Source organism: Heterocephalus glaber, unplaced genomic scaffold (assembly GCF_053883595.1).
Source record: "Heterocephalus glaber isolate CG9 unplaced genomic scaffold, H.glaber_assembly_v1.0 deba00000676, whole genome shotgun sequence".
Classification (NCBI taxonomy): Eukaryota; Metazoa; Chordata; class Mammalia; order Rodentia; family Bathyergidae; genus Heterocephalus; species Heterocephalus glaber.
The window spans coordinates 6762273-6781021 of record NW_028258156.1 but is presented as its reverse complement, the minus strand read 5'-3'; the positions used below and the strand labels follow the sequence as shown (position 1 = coordinate 6781021).

Genomic DNA, 18749 nt, shown 5'->3' with positions numbered 1-18749 from the left:
TGAAAGGAATTGTTTGCCCTATTTCTCTCTCAGTGAGTGTCATTTGTGTAGAGGAAAGCTATTGATTTTTGTGTGTTGACCTTGTAACCAGCTACTTGACTGAATTTGGTTATTAAGTCTAGAAGACTTTTGGTGGAGTTCTTGGGGTCTTCTATATAGAGTATCATGTCATCTGCAAATAATGACAATTTGACTTCTTCATTTCCTATCTTTATTCCTTTTATTTCTTTCTCTTGTCTAATTGCCATGGCTAATGTTTCCAGAACTATATTGAACAAGAGTGGTGATAGTGGACATCCTTGTCTTGTTCCTGATTTTAGTATGAAGGATTTCAATTTTTGACCACTTAGTATGATATTGGCTGTTGGTTTTTCATAGATGGCTTTTTTCAGTTTGAGATAAACTATTCCAATTTTTTGTAGGGTTTTTATCATACATGCATGTTGGATTTTGTCAAATGCTTTTTCTGCATGTATGGAGATAATAATTTGGTTTTTGTCCTTGGCTCTATTGATATAGTGTATTACATTGATTGTTTTGCGTATGTCGAACCATCCCTGAATCCCTGGGATGAATCCCACTTGATCAGGGTGTATGATCTTCTTGATGATCTTCTGCATTCTGTTTGTCAGTATCTTATTAAGGATTTTTGCATCTATGTTCATTTGGGAGATTGGCCTATAGTTCCCCTTTTCGGTTGGGTCTTTCTCTGCTTTGGGGATCAAGGTGATGCTTGCATCCAGGAATGAATTTGGGAGTATTGCTTCTCTTTCAGTTTCATTGAAGAGTTTAAACAGTAGTGGCAGCAGTTCCTCTCTAAATGTCTTGTAGAATTCAGCAGTGAAGCCATCAGGGCCTGGGCTTTTCTTAGTTGACAAGTTTTTAATTATGTTTTCAATTTCATTGGTTGATACTGGGTTGTTTAGAATTTTTAGGTCATCTTCATTCAACTTTGGTAATTCATATGTATCTAGGAATCTGTCATTTCTTTTGTGTTTTCCATCTTATTGGTGTATAGGTTCTGGAAGTAGGTATTGATGATCCTCTGGATTTCTGCTGGGTCTGTTGTCATTTCACCCTTTTCATTCCTAATTGCATGGGTTTGGGCCTTTTCTTTCCTTTTTCTGATATGGTTGGCTAAGGGTTTGTCAATTTTGTTGATTCTTTCGAAGAACCAACTCTTGGCTTCATTGATTCTTTGTATCATTCTCTTAGTCTCTATTGCATTGATTTCTCCTCTGATCTTTATAATTTCCTCCCTTGTATGAGCTCTGGCATTGTCCTGTTCTTCTTTTTCTAGAAGCTTGAGGTGCAGCATCAGGTTGTTTAATTGGGCTCATTCTGTTTTCCTAATATGTGTATTCACTGCTATGAATTTCCCTCGTAAGACTGGCTTCATTGTGTCCCATAGATTCTGATATGTTGTATTGTCATTGTCATTTAATTGAAGGAACTGTCTGATTTCTTCAATTTCCTCTGTGACCCATTGGTTATTCAGAAGTGTGTTGTTCAATTTCCACGTGTTTATGAAATTTTTCCAGTTTCTTTTGCTATGGATCTCCAATTTCATCACACTATGGTCTGATAATATACAGGGGATAACTTGAATTCCTTTGCATTTACTTAAACATGTTCTATGTGTGAGTATGTGGTCTATTTTGGAGAATGAGCCATGTACAGCTGAGAAGAATGTGTATTCTGATTTTGTGGGGTGGAAGACTCTGTAAACATCTGTTAAATTCATTTGTTCAAGAGTTCGATTGAGTTCTAGTATTTCATTACTTATTTTTTGTCTAGTTTATCTATCTATTTGTGACAGTGGGGTGTTGAGGTCCCCCACTACAATTGTATTAGTGCATAGATGACTTTTCATGTCCGTTAGTATTTGTTTTATATAGTTGGGCGCACTAGTGTTTGGTGCATAGAGATTTATGATTGTCATCTCTTCCTCTTGGATTGTTCCCTTTACAAGGATGTAGTGTCCTTCTTCGTCTCTCTTAATCAGTGTTGGTTTGAAATCTACTTGATCTGCAAAGAGGATAGCTACTCCTGCTTTTCTTTGGGTTCCCGTCACGTGGAGTATTGTTTTCCACCCTTGAACTTTCAGTCTATGAGTTTCCTTTCCAATTAAGTGTGTTCCTTGTATGCAGCATATTGTTGGATTTTGCTTCTTGACCCATTCTGCCAGTCTATTTCTTTTGATTGGTGAATTGGGACCAATAACATTGATGGTTATAACTGAAATGTATTGACTTATCATTGCCATGACTTTTTCTTTTTGTTAGGTTCTCCCCCTTTACATTTAATTTCTTGTCATGCCAGATGGGTTCATTCTGCTTTGGTTCCTGGGGTTGTGATCCTCCATGTTTGTTCCTAGGATATTGTGTAAAATTCTTTGGAGTTCTGGTTTGGTGTTCACGAAGTTCCTAAGGTGCTCTTTGTCATGAAAGTATCTTATTTCTCCATCAATTTTGAAAGATAGTTTTGCAGGGTACATCAATCTGTGTTGGAGGCTGTTTTCTTCTAGGGCTTGGAATATGTCACTCCAAGTTCTTCTTGCCTTGTTGGTTTGTGTTGAGAAGTCTGCTGTGATTCTGATGGGCTTTCCTTTGTATGTGATTTGTTTCTTTTCTCTAACTGCTTGTAGAACTTCGTTCTTCTGTTGAGTTTCTGAAATCTTAACAGTTATATGCCTATGTGTAGATTTTTTTGATCAAGGCTATTTGGAGTCCTATATGCCTCACTTATCTGTATGTCAAGCTCTTTTCCCCTGCTTGGGAAGTTTTCTGCCATTATTTCTGTGAAGAAATTTTTTATGTCATCTGCACTCTCTCCTGTTTCTTCATTGACTCCAATCAGTCTTATGTTATTCTTCGTTGCATCATCTAGCAGCTGCTGGATTGATTTCTCATGTTCCCTTATAATTTTGAAGCAGTTTTTCTAATTGCAAAATTATCTTCTATATCTGAAATTCTGTCCTCACATTGGCTCATTCTGCTGTGTAGATTTTCAATGGAGTTTTTCATCTCCTGGAAATCTATTTGCATCTGTTTTATGGATTCCATTTGTTTCCTATGTTGGGATTCCATCATGTTCCTGAGCTCCTCTCTAGATTAATCATGTCTTGCACTAGGGGCACAATTTCTCCTGTTATCTGAGAAATTATTTCTGATTTCATTTTTTCCAGATTCCCTTTTGTTGCCAGTTCAGTGGGTCCAGGTGGTTGAGTGTCAGAGTGTTCCATCTCATTTCCCTTTGGGGTTGCTGTAGGTGATCTGGAAGTGTGGTTTTCAGACTTATTTATGTGTTTTCTCATTTTGACTGGGGGGTGGGGTGCAGGCTGTTGGTACCTGCACGGATTCCCTCCTCTGAGCTGGGAGAGGTGGGACAGGGGCCAGGAGCAGCGGTAGGGATGGTGGCCCGAAAGCCCTTTCCTGTGGGCTGGGAGCAACGGGAGGGATGGTGGCCGGGAAGCCCCTTCCTATGGTCCAGGAGCAGTGGGATGGCGGCTCAGCAGCCTCCACCTCTGGGCTGGGAGCAGTGGGAGGGATGGTGGCCCAGAAGCCCCTTCCTCTGGGCCAGGAGTGGTGGGACAGAAGGTGGCCCGAAAAGCCCTTTCCTCTGGTCTGGGAGCAGTGGGAGGGATGGTGACCGGGAAGCCCCTTCCTCTGGACCAGTAGCAGTGGGATGGTGGCTCAGAAGCCCCTACCTCTGGGCCAGGAGCAGCGGGACTCAGTACCGTGGTCTAGTGGTCCGGTGTCCTCTGCATCTGTGTAGTGTGGAACCAGGTGGCTGTACAGAGGAGCGGGGGGCGGGGTCCAGTGGATTGTTGCCGGGGTGTGGGCTGATTCGGCATGTTCCACGGGACTCAGGACCTCGGTAGGGCATGCACAGACCTGCCCGTCTGCAGTGGATTGATTTGGCTTCTGCTGCGGGACTCGGGACCTCTGAAGGCTATTGCTTTTTTGAGTGTTGACCTTGTATCCAGCTACTTTACTGAATCCGTCAATTAAGTCTAGAAGTCTTTGAGTGGAATTTTTTGGGTCTTCTATGTAAAGTATCATATCGTCAGCCAATAATGACAGTTTAACTTCTTCTTTTCCTATCTTTATTCCTTTCATTTCTCTTTTCTAATTGCTGTGGCTAATGTTTTCAGAACTATATTGAACAGGAGTGGTGATAGTGGGCATCCTTGTCTCGTTCCTGATTTTAGCATGAAAGTTTTCAGTTTTTGAACATTTAGTGTGATATTGGCTGTTGCTTTTTCATAGATGGCCTTAATCTGGTTAAGATAAAGACCTTCTATTCCAATTTTCTGTAAGGTTTTTATCATGAATGGTGCTGGATTTTGTCGAATGCTTTTTCTGCATCTATTGAGATGATCATATGGTTTTTGTCCTTGACTCTGTTAATATGGTGTATTACATTTATTGATTTATGAATGTTGAACCCTCCTTGCATCCCTGGGATAAATCCGACTTGGTCAGGGTGTATAATCTTCTTGATGACCCTGTGTATTCTGTTTGCCAGTATCTTGTTGAGGAGTTTTGCATCTGTGTTCATTAGCGAGATTTGCCTGTAGTTCTCTTTTTGGGTTGGGTCTTTCCCTGGTTTTGGAATCAAAGTAACACTTACTTCCAGTAATGAATTTGGAAGTATTGCTTCCTTTTCAATTTCCTTGATGAGTTTAAAGAGTAATGGTGTTAGTTCTTCTTTAAATGTCTTGTGAAATTCAGCAGTGAAGCCATCTGGACCTGGGCTTTTCTTTGTTGGTAAATATTTTATTACATTTTTCAGTTTCACTCATTGTAATTGGGGCGTTTAGAATTTCTATAGCTTCTTCATTTAACTTTGGCAATTCATATGTATCTAGGGATCTGCCCATTTCTTCTGTGTTTTCCATTTTATTGGAGTAGAGGTTCTTGAAGTAGGTATTGATGATCCTCTGGATTTCTGTTGGATCTGTTGTAACTTCACCTTTTTCATTCTCAATTGCATGTATTTGTGCCTTTTCTTTCCTTTTTTTGATAAGGTTGGCTAAAGGTTTATCGATTTTATTCTTTCAAAAAACCAACTCTTTGATTCATTGATTTTTTTGTATTGTTCTCTTAGTCTCCATTGCATTGATTTCTGCCCTGATCTTTATAATTTCCTCTCTTGTATAAGCTTTGGATTTGTTATGCTCTTCTTTTTCTAGGAGCTTGAGGTTCTGCGTTAGGTTATTTATCTGAGTTTTGTCTGTTTTCCTAAATGGGCATTCACTGCTATGAATTTCCCACGTAGAACTACTTTCATTGTATCCCATAGATTTCTATATGTGTTTTGGGGGGTGTTTTGTTGGTACTGGGGATTGAACTCAGGACCTTGCCCTTGCGAGGCAGGCGCCGGAATCACTGAGCTAAATCCCCAGTCCCATAGATTCCTATATGTTGTACTGGCATTTTCATTTACTTGTAGAAACTGTTTAGTTTCTTCTTTAATTACTTCTGTAACCCATTGGTTGTTCAAGAGGGTGTTATTCAGTTTCCATGTGTTTGTTGAGGTTTTGCAGTTTCTTATGTTATTGATCTCCAATTTTATTGCACTATGGTCTGATAATATACAGGGGGTAACTTCACTTCTTTTACATTTACTTAGACATGTCCTATGAGCTAGCATGTGGTCTGTTTTGGAGAATGACCCGTGTGCAGCCAAAAATAATGTGTATTCCGATTTTGTGTGGTGGAACACTCTGTAAACATTTATTAAGTCCACTTGTTCAATAGCTTGGTTCAGTTCTAGAATTTCCTTGTTAACTTTTTCTCTAGATGATCTATTTGTGATAGTGGGGTATTGAGGTTCCCCACTAAAATTGTTAGTGTTTATTTGGTTTTTCATGTCTATTAATACTTGTTTTGCATAGTTGGCATTCATATTTGGTGCATATATATTTAGGATTGTCATCTCTTCCTCTAGGATTGTTCCCTTCACAAGGATGTAGTGACCATCTTTGTCTCTCTTAATTAGTTTTGGTTTGAAATCTACTTTGTCTGTAAATAAGATTGCTACCCCTGGTTTCTTCTGGGTTCCTGTGGCATGGAGAGCTGTTTTCCATCCTTTTACTTTCAGTCTATGAGTTTCTTTTTGAGTTAGGTGTGTTTCTTGTATACAGCATATTGTTGCTTTTTCCTTTTTAATCCATTCTGCTAGTCTATTCCTTTTGATTGGTGAATTGAGGCCATTAACATTGATGGTTATAATTGATAGATATTGATTTATCCTTGTCATGATGTTTTACTTTTGTTGGCTCTTTTATTTCTTATTTTTCCTGCCTTTCCCTTTAGTGTCTTACCTTGCCTGGTGGCTTCCCTCTGTTGGGCCTCATGGAGTTGTGGCCTTCATTGCTTTTTTCTAGGATATTGTTTAGAATTGCTTGTAGTGCTGGTTTGGTGTTCATGAAATTTCTCAGGTGTTCTTTGTTGTGAAAGTATCTAATTTCCCCATTGATTTTGAAAGATAATTTTGCAGGATACAACAGTCTAGGTTGGAAGTTATTTTCTTTTAGGGCTTGAAATACTTCACTCCAGGCTCTCCTTGATTTGAGAGTTTGTGTTGAGAAATCTGCTGTGATTCTGATGGGCTTTCCTTTGTAGGTGATTTATTTCTTTTCTCTTAACTGCTTGTAGGATTTTGTTTTTCTTTTGGGTTTCTGGAATCTTGACTATTATATGTCTAGGTGTAGACTTTTTTGGTCATGGCTAGTTGGAGTTCTACATGCCTCACTTATCTGTATGTCCAATTCCCTACCTCTGTCTGGGAAGTTTTCCACTATTACTTCTGTGAACAGTTTTTTTGTGTCAATTGTACTTTCTCCTGCTTTTTCATAGACTCCTATCAGTCTTATGTTATTCTTCTTTGCATCATCTGGAAGCGGCTGGATAGATTTCTTGTGGTCCCTTATTATTTTTAAGAAATCTCTGTTTTCATGGTCACTAACCACAATCCTGTCTTCTATATGTGATATTCTATCTTCACATTCCCTTAATCAGCTGTGAATACTTTCAGTGGAGTTTTTAATCTGGATATCTGTTTGAATCTGTTTCATAGATTCCATTTCTTTCCTGTGCTGGGTGATCATGGTTTCCATTTCTTTCTTAAGCTGGGCATTCATGGCTTGCAGCATGGTTCTGAGCTCATCTATTTTTTTTTTAAATCTGTTTCTGTTCTAGAGCATCTAGTCATGTCTTTCACTCTGCTCACCATCTCTGTAGTTATCTCGGAAATTATTTCTATTTGAATTTTTCTAGAGCCTCAGTCATCTGTTTTGTTACTTCCTGTGCTATCAGTTCAGGGTATCCAGGTGGTTGGTTTTGGGACTTTTCCATCTCATTTCCCCCAGAATTTACCCTTGGTGGGGTGGAAGTCTGAGTTTGTGACTTGCTTAAATGTCTTCTCATTTTTGTTTTTGGTACTGTCCTTGATTTAACTCCTGGGTTGATAGTTTGAAATTGCTTATTGTAAGTATCTTTGTTGCTTGTAATTAGAACCCATATGGAATGATTGCTTCTCAGAGGTGTCTTCCAGATACAGCTGGTCTTTAAGTTTTGAGTCTCTAATGATTCTAAGGCTATCTCATTTTCCTTATACTAGGAAGGTTCATTGACTCGATCAATAACAACACCTTAGCCCAAGTGATACAATCAGCAGCACCACTGCATCAAGTACATCTTCGAAAATAACATTTTGTGGTAGTTATTAATCTATCACCTTTAGCTGTGTGAATTAAATCAAGATTGAGGACCAACCCAACATATAGTGAATAAACTCTTCAATATAACAACTTTACCCTTTGGGATGGGGAGTTAGAAGGGGTTGGGGAGGGAGGGACAGATGGGAAGGATAGGGGATGGTTAGCAGTGTGGCCAGAGGACACAGGTGAGAAGAAAAAAGAGAATAATAGGAAAGTAAAGAACTCCATATAAGAACCAAAACAGGGATAAAAAGGGAAGATGAACAATGTGGGAGAGCAAGAGAGTGAGTGCAAGAGAGAGAGAAAGGAAAGAGAAAAGAAAGAAGAAGAAAAAAAAAGGAGAATCAAACAAATATTTGCAAAGAGTAGGAAAAAAAATTAAAGATAAGAGGAGCAAAGGAAAAGAAAAGAGAAAAAAACCCAAACTAATAATACTAATTTTGAGAATAAAAAATAACCATGAAGATGAAGGGCCTCTTTCAGGGTATGTCTCTGCTGTCACAATAGACACCGTGGGTAGCAGTGTGCAGATATAAGTCAATGAGTCTTAGCAAGCCAGTCGCAGACCCGTGAGATTCAGGCAGATTTCTGGCTGCAAGTCCCAAGTTGAGCTCCCTGTCCTCCTGTAGGGTTTAACTCTGCAGTGTTGTACTGCAGGTTCCAGCTGCCCTTCCCCTGAAGATAGTCCGGGTCCTGATGGGAGGTAAAGATGACTCCAACTTACCCAGTACAGTGCTCTGGTGGTTGGTGTCCTCTGCGTCTTTTTTTTGGCACCGGGGATGGAACTTGGGACCTTGTGCTTGTGAGGCAGGGCTGGAACCACTGAGCTAAATCCCCGGCCCTCCTCTGCGTCTGTGTAGTGTGAAACCAGGTGGCTGTACAGAGAAGAGGCCAGAGGAGTGGCGGTGGGGTGGGGTGGGGGTGTGTCCAGTGCTCCACGTGACTTGTGACCTTGGTACGCACCGCAGACCTGCCTGTCTGCAGAGGGCTGATTCCTAGTTAACTTCTCTTTACCGCAGTTTTCTTACCTGTTAAGTGAGAATGTATTAATGTCGGTGTTGTGAGCATAAAATGAGTTTAATTAATATAAGGTGACATTTAATTCAAATACCTACCCTCTTTGTACTTGTGCACCCCCCCCCCCCATATTTTAACCTCTATTTACAAAAATATCTAAAGGCTATGTTCTCCAATCTTAGTGATACCACTTTTCTGCCTTGGTAGTCATGCCACTTTGACTGCTTCAGGACAGGTTCCCAGTCGATCCTTCCACTGGGTGGTAGAATAGGAGCAACACACAAGTGTAACACACAAGTTATACTTGAAGACAACGCCTATGAAAGATTTATGAAGGATAAATTCAGTGTAAATATGTAAAGCATTAAAATTTTTTTCTTGGAAATCTATAACCTCTGCTTTCTGAGCTAGAATGTAAAGTCTCAATAGAAAAGATGTTACCTCTTTTTGCTAATAAAGCAAAGTTTAATAATTCAGTATTGATATTAATGGTATTTTAAAGCAAGATCCAAAGGGATCTTTTTCTGGCAATGTTAAGAGATAAGGAAATTTGAAAAAAGTTAATTTCTAATTTTCAGTACATTTAGTTTACTACAGTAATATACTCATTAGTGATATGGTCATGCTTGTGAGATTTCACAAGATAGTACAGTTCAACCAAAACGAATAGATGTTTAAGCCTTGGAGCCCCAGAATTTAATTAAAGGTCTGTCAGGGACTGTGGGGTGACCAAGTGGCAGATTGGGAGTTTTCTGAGCAGGACAGGTGAATTAGCAGGACTGAAAATTCTCCCCTTTCTACATGCTTTAATCCACACATCTAATAGAACATCTTTGTATGTTTTTTGTATTTTGATATTTTGTATAATATTCAACATTACTTTCAAGGGCTGGGGATGTAATTTAGTGGTAGACAGCTTGCCTGCTGGTCAGGAGGCCCTGGGTTTAATGCCAGCACCACACATGCACATACATGTGTACACACAGTGTTGATGTATAATCTTTAAATCTTTTCCTTTATATAAAATGCATTTAAAATATGGAGTTATACATTTGGAAATATAGAAAAATATCTTAACCTGTTTTAAGACTTGTCAGTAAACAATCAGTATTATATTTACTATCATTTTAAAAGATATTAACTTAAAAATGGTAATTTATTGTTCATCTTAGGCTGGATATTTTCTAGGGTTACCTCATTTCTGTTAGTAATGCCTTCTGGTGACATTTTCGTATGTTGGTACTTTGCTTGCCTTGTGGAAATTCTTGTTAGGCATTTTGATTTTCTAGTATGTTTTGTCCTTATTTCTGACTTTTATTTTGGAATTCACTTTTTGTTTTATAGGAATAGCTTTCAGGTGTTTAGGTTGGTGGTATATTTGAACAAACTGAGATCTTCTGTAAATCCATTATATGTCGACTATGATTTTAGTTAAACTGAGAAGTCAGTTTTATCACCATGGTGGGATTTTTTTCAGATATTTTCAATGAATTGACATTCATTTCTGTAGTTAAATTTTGAAAAGTTACATAGACCAAACTGATAGAAGACCAAAACCTTACCTAGTGGAGAAAATTGTCAAGGAAGATAATACAGTTCCAAATCAAAACTATAGAATCTCTTTTTTATCATTATTCTGTTACCAATACAGGTTAGGTCTAACTACCTTTTTTCTTCTCAATTTTATAGAGTTAATGTAAGAGTGGAGCAACCTTGCCAAAGATGAAGAACATATATTAGAGAAGTTTTTTCTTTTTTCCTTCAAAAGTTTTGTTTGGGAGCTTGTCTCCAGTTACTGCTTTACAATCAAACTTGTTTATTTCATCAGAAATGTTTTTTACAATCTCAAGAAAAAATATGTCCCAGAAATTGAGTTTATTATTGCTTGTGTTTGGACTCATTTGGGGAGTGATGTTACTGCACTATACTTTCCAGCAACCAAGACATCAAAGCAGTGTCAAGTTACGTGAACAAATACTAGATTTAAGCAAAAGATATGTGAAAGCTCTTGCAGAGGAAAATAAGAACACAGTGGATGTTGAGAATGGTGCTTCTATGGCAGGATATGGTAAGATAACCCTAAAATATTCCTAGTCTTCTTAATATTCATTTAAAAATAGTTACAGAGATTGAACTCTACTTCATGTATGGGTCTTTACAAAGTAAGGTTTTCTTAACTTTTTATTATAAATGCTTTTAATTATACTAAAAAATAGAAATATGATGCTCATATATTCATCACCCAGATTTAATAATTACTAACATTCTGCAATATTTGTTTTATGTAAATTATTGAAGATTAAACTACATTTTATAAATTGTGACATTTCATTACTGGATTTATATCTTTTTAAAAAATATATGTGTTGGGGCCAGGGATTTAGCTCAGTGGTTTTGAGTTTGATCCTCGGTACCAAAAAGAAAACAAAAACAAAAATATATGTGCATATATATGTGTGTGTGTGTGTGTGTGTGTGTGTGTATTTTAAATGCTCTTTTTCTGTGTAACATGATGTTCTTTTTTTAAATTTTGAGACAGGGTCTTGCTATGCAGTTCATGCTGGCCTTGAACTCACTATGTAACCCATGCTAGCCTCGAACTCACAGTGATCCTTCTGCCTCAGCCTCCTGAGTGCTGGAATTATAGGCATGTGCCACCACGCTTGGCTCACTATGCTATTTTTATATCTAGTTTATAGTTAAATTTCTCTTGATTGTCCCAGTATAAACCATCAATTGTACAGCCTCTGTTATTCCCAAGAAATAGGAGTTGTCTGGATCTCCAGCCTTGTTTATGGCCACTGTCCCTTGCAGATCCTGAGCCCTGTTGTGTTTTATGTATATGGCATGTTCTCTCGTCCATTTAAGATGTCAGATAGAGGGAGGGAGAGGGACAGGGAGAACAGGATGGTTCTTTCTAGAACACTATGTCTGTACATGATTGTGTGGACATTTTCTCTAGTCTAATGTTTATAAGTTGTACATGTGTGCATTTAAACAATTCAAATGCATTGATTCTTGTAATGAAAAGAGGAGTACTTCCCACTCCTAACAGTCCTTAGATTTCCTATTCTTTAGAGCTGCTCGTTTAAAATTCTTTCATCTCATAACTTCCTACTGTTCAGAATGAGGGTTTAGCTTTCTTTTTTATCCAAAAATGCCTTCTGCCCCCACAAGGTTGCCTTTACAGAATAATATGCTGTGAATAAACACAGAATAATATGCTGTGAAGAGACACAGAATAATATTCTCTGAATAAACACAGAATAATATTCTCTGAATAAACAGAATAATAGTCAATATTTGCTATTAATAGTATTGCTAGGGGCTGGGGATTTAGCTCAGTTGTACCGCTGCCTGCCTTGCAAGCACACAAGGTCCCCAGTTTGATCCCTGGTACCAAAAAAAATTATATTGCTAGTAAATAGTATTCATTAATGAGCCATGTAGTACATTACTGTATTTCCTTTCCTGTGCAACTTATTTTCCCTAGAATTAATAGGTATACATTTTTTTCCTTTACCTAGTTTTCTATTCCATCTCCCCATAGTTTTTTTTGGAACTGGGGATCGAACTCGGGTTCTTGTACTTGAGAGGCAGGCAGCGGAACCACTTAACCCCCTAGTTATTTAAATATCCTCATATATTCAGACACATAAGGTTATTTTATTACTTTATTTTGTAGACCTCTTTCCTGGAGCTTTCTGAGAGGCTCTGGCCTAAACCCTTTGCTGCCTAGGCCTACAGTAGTGAATTGTTCTAGGATCTCAATCTTTTATCATCTTGGGGATTTCCTTACCCCCGTTCCCTTCCCCTCTCTTTCTCTAATAAAACCTATAGTATCTCTGCTGAATATAGATGAGAAACTCACTAGGAAAATATTAATAAATAGAATACAGCAATATTTTTAAAGTTATCAAAGCTGTATGGTGGTACATTGGCTGTAAGCCCAGCTACTCAGGAGGCTCAGGCAGGAGGATTATAAAGTTGAGGACAACCTGGCAATTTAATAAGACTTAAGTCTCAGAATGAAAAAATAATTAAAAGCGTTGGGGATATAGCTCAGTGGTAGAGCACTTGACTAGCATGCATGATATTAATCACAAGTACTATAAAATAAATAGTCATTTCTCATTCATCCTACCTTTTCCTTTAATTGCTATTTCTAACCCTAATCAATGATTAAACTGTATCTTCACAATTCATATCAAACCTCCTAGGGATTTAACTTCACTGTTAAGTGTTCTCGTAATCCTGACTCCCACCCCATATTCTCCTCCTCCAGATATTTTAAAGGGCTGCCAGGGAAAACAGAGGTCTAATATTTATCTTTTAGTCTTATCAGATACTCCTACAACTTTTTTTTTTTTAACTCCTACAACTCTTGATTGAAAAATCTTAAGAAATTCTCCTTTCTCCATCTCTTATTTTGAAAACTTTCAAATCTAGAAAAATTTTAAAGGCTGGGTTGTAGCCCTGGGTGAGGACCTGGATTCAACCTCCAGGGGACATACACATCAGGGTCCCTGTACATAGTTTAGACTGGCCTTGAACTCCTCTGTAGCCCAGGCCGGCCTTGAGGCCTTGAATTCGCTTGGGATCCTCCTGCCTCAGCCTCCCAAATGCTGGGATTATAGGGATGCGCCACCACATCGGGCTCTACCTAACCATTTTTAAGGTTAGAATTCACTGATATTAATCATATTCACAATGTTGTGGAACCATCCGTATTTCTTTTCAAAACTTGAATCACTCCAAACAAGAAACTCTCTGACGACTAAGCAGTACTTTGGAGGAGAGGGGCAATTCCTTGATTAGCCCAAAGAAAAAATAACTCTTCATTCCTCTCTTTGTTGTCCTTGGTAACCTTTCATCTACTTTCTGTCTCTGAATTTGCCTGTTTTAAATATTCCATGTAAGTAGACCCATACAATATTTGAGCTTTGTGTCTGGGTTTTATGTATTTTGTTTTGCGTATTATCTTCAAGATTCACCCATAGCATTGATCCAGAATATTATTCGTTTTTTTTATGGCTGAATAATACTCTGTTGTATGTATATAACACATTTTGTTTATCCATTTATCTTTTGATGGACACGTGGGTTGTGTACACCTTTTGGCTATTATGAATAAAACTTCACAAATAAGAACTTTGGTATTTCTTGTCTTTGAGGGTTTATATCTAGGAATGGAGTTCCTGGATCAAGGTAACTTTATGTTTAACTTTTTGAAAAATTGACAAACCATTTTCTACAGTAATTGCACCATTTCATGTTCCCACCAGTAATGTAAGAGGTTTTCAAATTCTTCATATCCCTCACCAACACCTCATTTCTTTGATTATAGCCATTCTAATAGGTGTCAAGTAGTATCTTATTGTGGCTTTGATTTGTAGTTTCCTATAAACTACAAATATCTTTTTTCATGCTTGTTTGCTTTTCCATCCCTTATGTAAGAAATATCTGTTCAAGTCCTTTGCTCCTTTTTTTTTTTTTTTAACAAAAAGTATAATTTCTGGCAGGCATAGTGCTCATTCCTGTAATCTTAGCACTCGAGAGTCTGAGACAGGAGGATCTCAATGAGTTTGAGGCCAACCTGGGCTACATAATGAGTTCAAGTCCACTCTGAACTATATAGTGAGACCTTTTCTCAAAAAAAGTATAATTTCCACTTTATTTTCCTAGAGGATGGATAGTTTTTCTTCAGTCCTTAAGGATTGGCTCCTTGTATGGGCTTTAGTGGAGGTTGTGAGGCAGCATTAGCAAGTCTAAATCAGGGTGGGGGTGTTAGGTCCTTCTGTTTCATGAGGTCTGTCCTGACCACCTTGCTGAGGGTGGCACACCTCAAGCAAGGATGTAGTTTCAGATGCAGCTTGGGAAGCACATGGGCATTGAGGACATTTAGTTTGGACATTTCCCTGGTTACTGTAGTCTTTACTATATTTCAAATTTATTTTTATGTGTTTGTTGTACTGAGGATTAAACCCAGGGGGTCTCTACCGCTGAGCTACATCCATACCCCTTTTTATTGATTTTGAGACAAGGTCTTGCTAAGTTGTTCATGTTGGGCTGTAACTTGTGATCCTCCTGCCTCAGCATTCCAGAGTGCTGAGATTATGGTTATGTGCCACCATACTGACCCCAGAGTTTTAAATTTTGATGAAGTTCAGTTTGTTTTTTTCTTTTGTGGTTCATTCTTTTTGTGATATTTTAATGATAGAACCATTGGCAAATTTATCTGTTGACATTAAATGATTTTTCACTGGTGATCTCAGATTAGGCTGCCTTTTTGGTCTGAGATTAAAAAAAAAAAAGAAAAATTAATACAAAAACAAAGGACCAGTATTATGCAGGACGCTGAGGCAGGAGGATTGGATGTTTGAGGCCAGGCTGCACTACATAGCAAGTTCAAGGACAATCTGGGCTATTTAGTAAGACCCTACTCAAGACAAAACAAACAATATTGCTAATATTCAGTACCTTTTTTTTTTTTTTTTTCTTACCGGAGATCGAACTCCGGACCTTGTGCTTGGGAGGCAGGTGCCGGAACCACTGAGCTAAATCCCTGGCCCTAATATTGAGTACCTAATATCTATTAATGCCTTTGGTAAATCTCAGAAAAGAGAATTTTATAAAAAAAAAATCATCATTTTATTCTTCTCAGGTAAATTCTACTGAAACCTTAACCTTCCAATGAACTTAGGGATACAATCTTTCCCATCTTTTCTCTGGAAGAAATTGAAGTCCAAGCTGCTAGATGCTGCCCAGTGCACTGACCATACTCCTGGTGTTTGCTTTGAACCCAAGTCTGGCCTGCACTGCAGTCTGTGGAGGCCCAAGTTCTGTTTCCTATATTTCAGTGCACCTCCTGGCTACCTTTTCACCTTTCCTGCCTAGTCCACAATATGTTTTTCAAACTGCTTTAAGAAACTCAAAGTGAATATATTCCTTACAGAGGGACTAATATTTTTGAACCAGCCTTTAAATCTGTTCTGTTCACTACAAAAGTGAGTTCCCAGATATTTACAAAGCTCACATTCCTTTTGGAAACCGTATTAAACACTGATTGAAAAAGGCACCCCTGCAGGAAAGAAAAGCAAAGAAAACAACAGGAAAAAAAACTCCACGTAAAATAGGCTTTCCCTACTTGTGGTTTGAGTATATATTCTCTGTATATTTTCTCTCAGATGACTTGATAATTATTTACTATTTTCTTTCAAACTATAAAAACACAAATATTAAGTGCCCTCCTGATACTTAGCATTCTGATTTTTCCCCCAGCTGATCTGAAAAGAACAATTGCTGTCCTTTTGGATGACATTTTGCAACGCTTGGTGAAGCTGGAGAACAAAGTCGACTATATTGTTGTGAATGGCTCAGCCACTAATACTACAAATGGCACTAATGGAAATTTGATGCCAGTAACCACAAATAAAAGGATAAATGCCTCGGGCAGCATTAGATAGCAGTTGAAGATCACCTCTTGCTGCTGTATCCACTGTGGAGTATACCCTATCACAGAAGAGTTTTTTAATTGCTGGCTGGGAGAGAGTAATACTTTACAATAAAAGCCCGACATATTTTCAAGGCATTTGCTGGATTTATGGAACTCTTAATTCTGTATATAACATGTTAAGTGTTACTAGTTTGCTTCCAGGCACGTCTCTTCCATGCTGTACCTTATCCTTAAGGCAACATGGCTGATATAGTGAGCAGGTAGGTGATCTTTGTGTAAATGTTTTGTGTTTGAGATCAAGCTGAAACAACACTAAAAGACATGGATTTGTTTCCATAAAATATTTATTTAAGTATACATGTTTTCAGACAAGAGAATATTGTTACTGAATCATTCTTCTGTCATTTGTTCTCAGTAGATATAACTGTTCAACTATTAGAAGATGTGCTTTCTTCCAGTACTATATTTTGTTATTCAGATTATGAACAGAGAAAGGAAGTATAATGTTGAAAATAATGTTTTGAAATCATGACCCAAAGAATGTCTTCATTTGCACTATACTTCAAAATAACTGAAGGTTGTTGTATATTTTTAAAAATTACATTTGTAAGAGTATAATCTTGAAATGGTAGTAACCACTGTCTGTAGCCTAGTCTGAACATTGGGGGCAATTTAATAACATTAAAGTTATATCTCTAATCTCATACTTAAAAATTTCTTACATATATTCTGAAAAATAAAAGTATTTTTATGATGAAATGAAATATAACTATATTCATGATTTTTCACATGCATGAATGTTAATTTAAAAGTTTAACCCCTTAGCTGGGTGCAGTGTTACATGCCTGTAATCTCAGCTACTCAGGAGGGTAAGGCAGGAAAATTGAGAGTTCAAGGTCAACCTAGGTGACTTAGTGAGACTGTCTTTAAAAAATAAAAACAAAAAATTTAACTCCTTGTCTATGCCATCAGGAAAAGCACGTGATTTCCATGTTTGGGTAATTTTTGCTTTTGTTATGTTGGTGGGAGAGTCAGGGACTCAAGGACTTTAGTCAGATGTATATAATACAGGTATTCATGCTGCATAAATTGCTTAGAACATACTACTTTGTTATGTAAGAGTATCCTTTATGGAAATTTGGATTAGATATTCATCTTATATAATGGTCACTTAAAGTAATTAAGAACATTTAAATTATGAAGATTGACTATCTTTTCAGGAAAACAGTTACTGTATACAACACAAGAAAACTTAATCTTTGATAATTCTAGTATGGAACAAAGTACACTTTATTTAAATTTTCCATGTAGCATATGTGATTGCTATATGGTGCCCTGTACTTCATAGTATTTATTCTCTATAATAACTGCTCAAGTACAGATAGCTTCTAGATTTAGACTATATTGAATTTAGTTTCAGATATTGTTCATTATTACAATATGCTACCATTAAGTAGTAGCATTAATTATAATATTTTGTTAAAATAAGTATGAGAAAATATGAAGATAGCTTTGCAAACTTGTCTTCTCTGTACTTTTAAATGAAGAAATTAATTACATACCATTACCAGGTGAAGTTTTGGAATAATTGTTCTCTCTTGAATAGATGTAGAGATTTTTGGGGTTTTTTTGTTTGTTTTCAGGGATGAAATAAAATATATTATTTGTACTTAATGTGTTATATGTGTTTTTCTTTAATAGTGTTTATGTATTTGATAAATGTTAAATGATTAAAAGGAATCATAATTTTGGGTTTGTGCTGGGTGTGGTGATACACGCCTGTCATCCCAGCACTCAGGAGGTGGAGGAGGGAGGATCACTGTGAGTTCAAGGCCAGTCTGGGCTGCACAGTGAGTTCAAGGCCAGACTGAACTACATAGTGAGACTTTGTTTCCAATAAAAAGACAAACAGAACAGTGGAGTGAGGGAAAGAGAGGAAGGGGAAGTAAAAAGGATTATGATGTGTTATGTACATGTACTCCCTCCCATTATGAATATAACCATTATGAATATAATAACCATTATGTACTGCAAACATGTACTAATACAAATTAAAAATTTTAAAAATAAGGAAAAAATTATAAAAAACCCAAATGTACACAAAAGTGAGAAGAGTACTTTACACCAAAGTCTCATTACCTACTTTTAGTAGTTCTCAACATTTTGCTATACTTGTTTCAGCATTCACCACCAGTCATCCCTTATTTTTTCTAATTTGTTTACTTTTTGCTGAAGTGTTTCAAACCAAATCTTAAATGACATGATATTTGATATTTTATTCCTAACTACTTAATTATGGTTTAAAAGACAAAGAGTATTTCTTGTATAATCACAGAGTCATTTTCATACCATTATGGTGAGATTATACTCAGATTTATGATTTTGTAGGACCTGTTTTAAATTTGTGATTTTTTTGTTTATGTTTTTTTTGGTGGTGGTGCTGGAAATTGAACCCAGCACCTTACATGTGCTAGGCAAGTGGCCGGCCACTTAGTTACATTCCCAGCCCTGAAATAAACATTTCTTGAGACTTAATACAAGCTGGGT

At 37.2% G+C, this 18749-nt stretch overlaps 1 protein-coding gene across 2 annotated transcripts in view; it reads left to right on the top strand.

Moving 5' to 3' along the window:
• Positions 1-17876, top strand: part of Ccdc126 (coiled-coil domain containing 126) — a 35469-nt gene extending 17593 nt beyond the window's left edge. For both annotated transcript variants that reach the window (XM_087206670.1, XM_021254119.2), the window contains 2 exons: positions 10436-10814; positions 16028-17876. In XM_087206670.1, coding sequence (XP_087062796.1) covers positions 10577-10814; positions 16028-16212 — 423 coding nt within the window. In that variant the 5' untranslated portion in view covers positions 10436-10576 and the 3' untranslated portion in view covers positions 16213-17876. The remainder of the gene's footprint in view (positions 1-10435; positions 10815-16027) is intronic.
• The last annotated feature ends 873 nt before the right edge of the window (positions 17877-18749 follow it).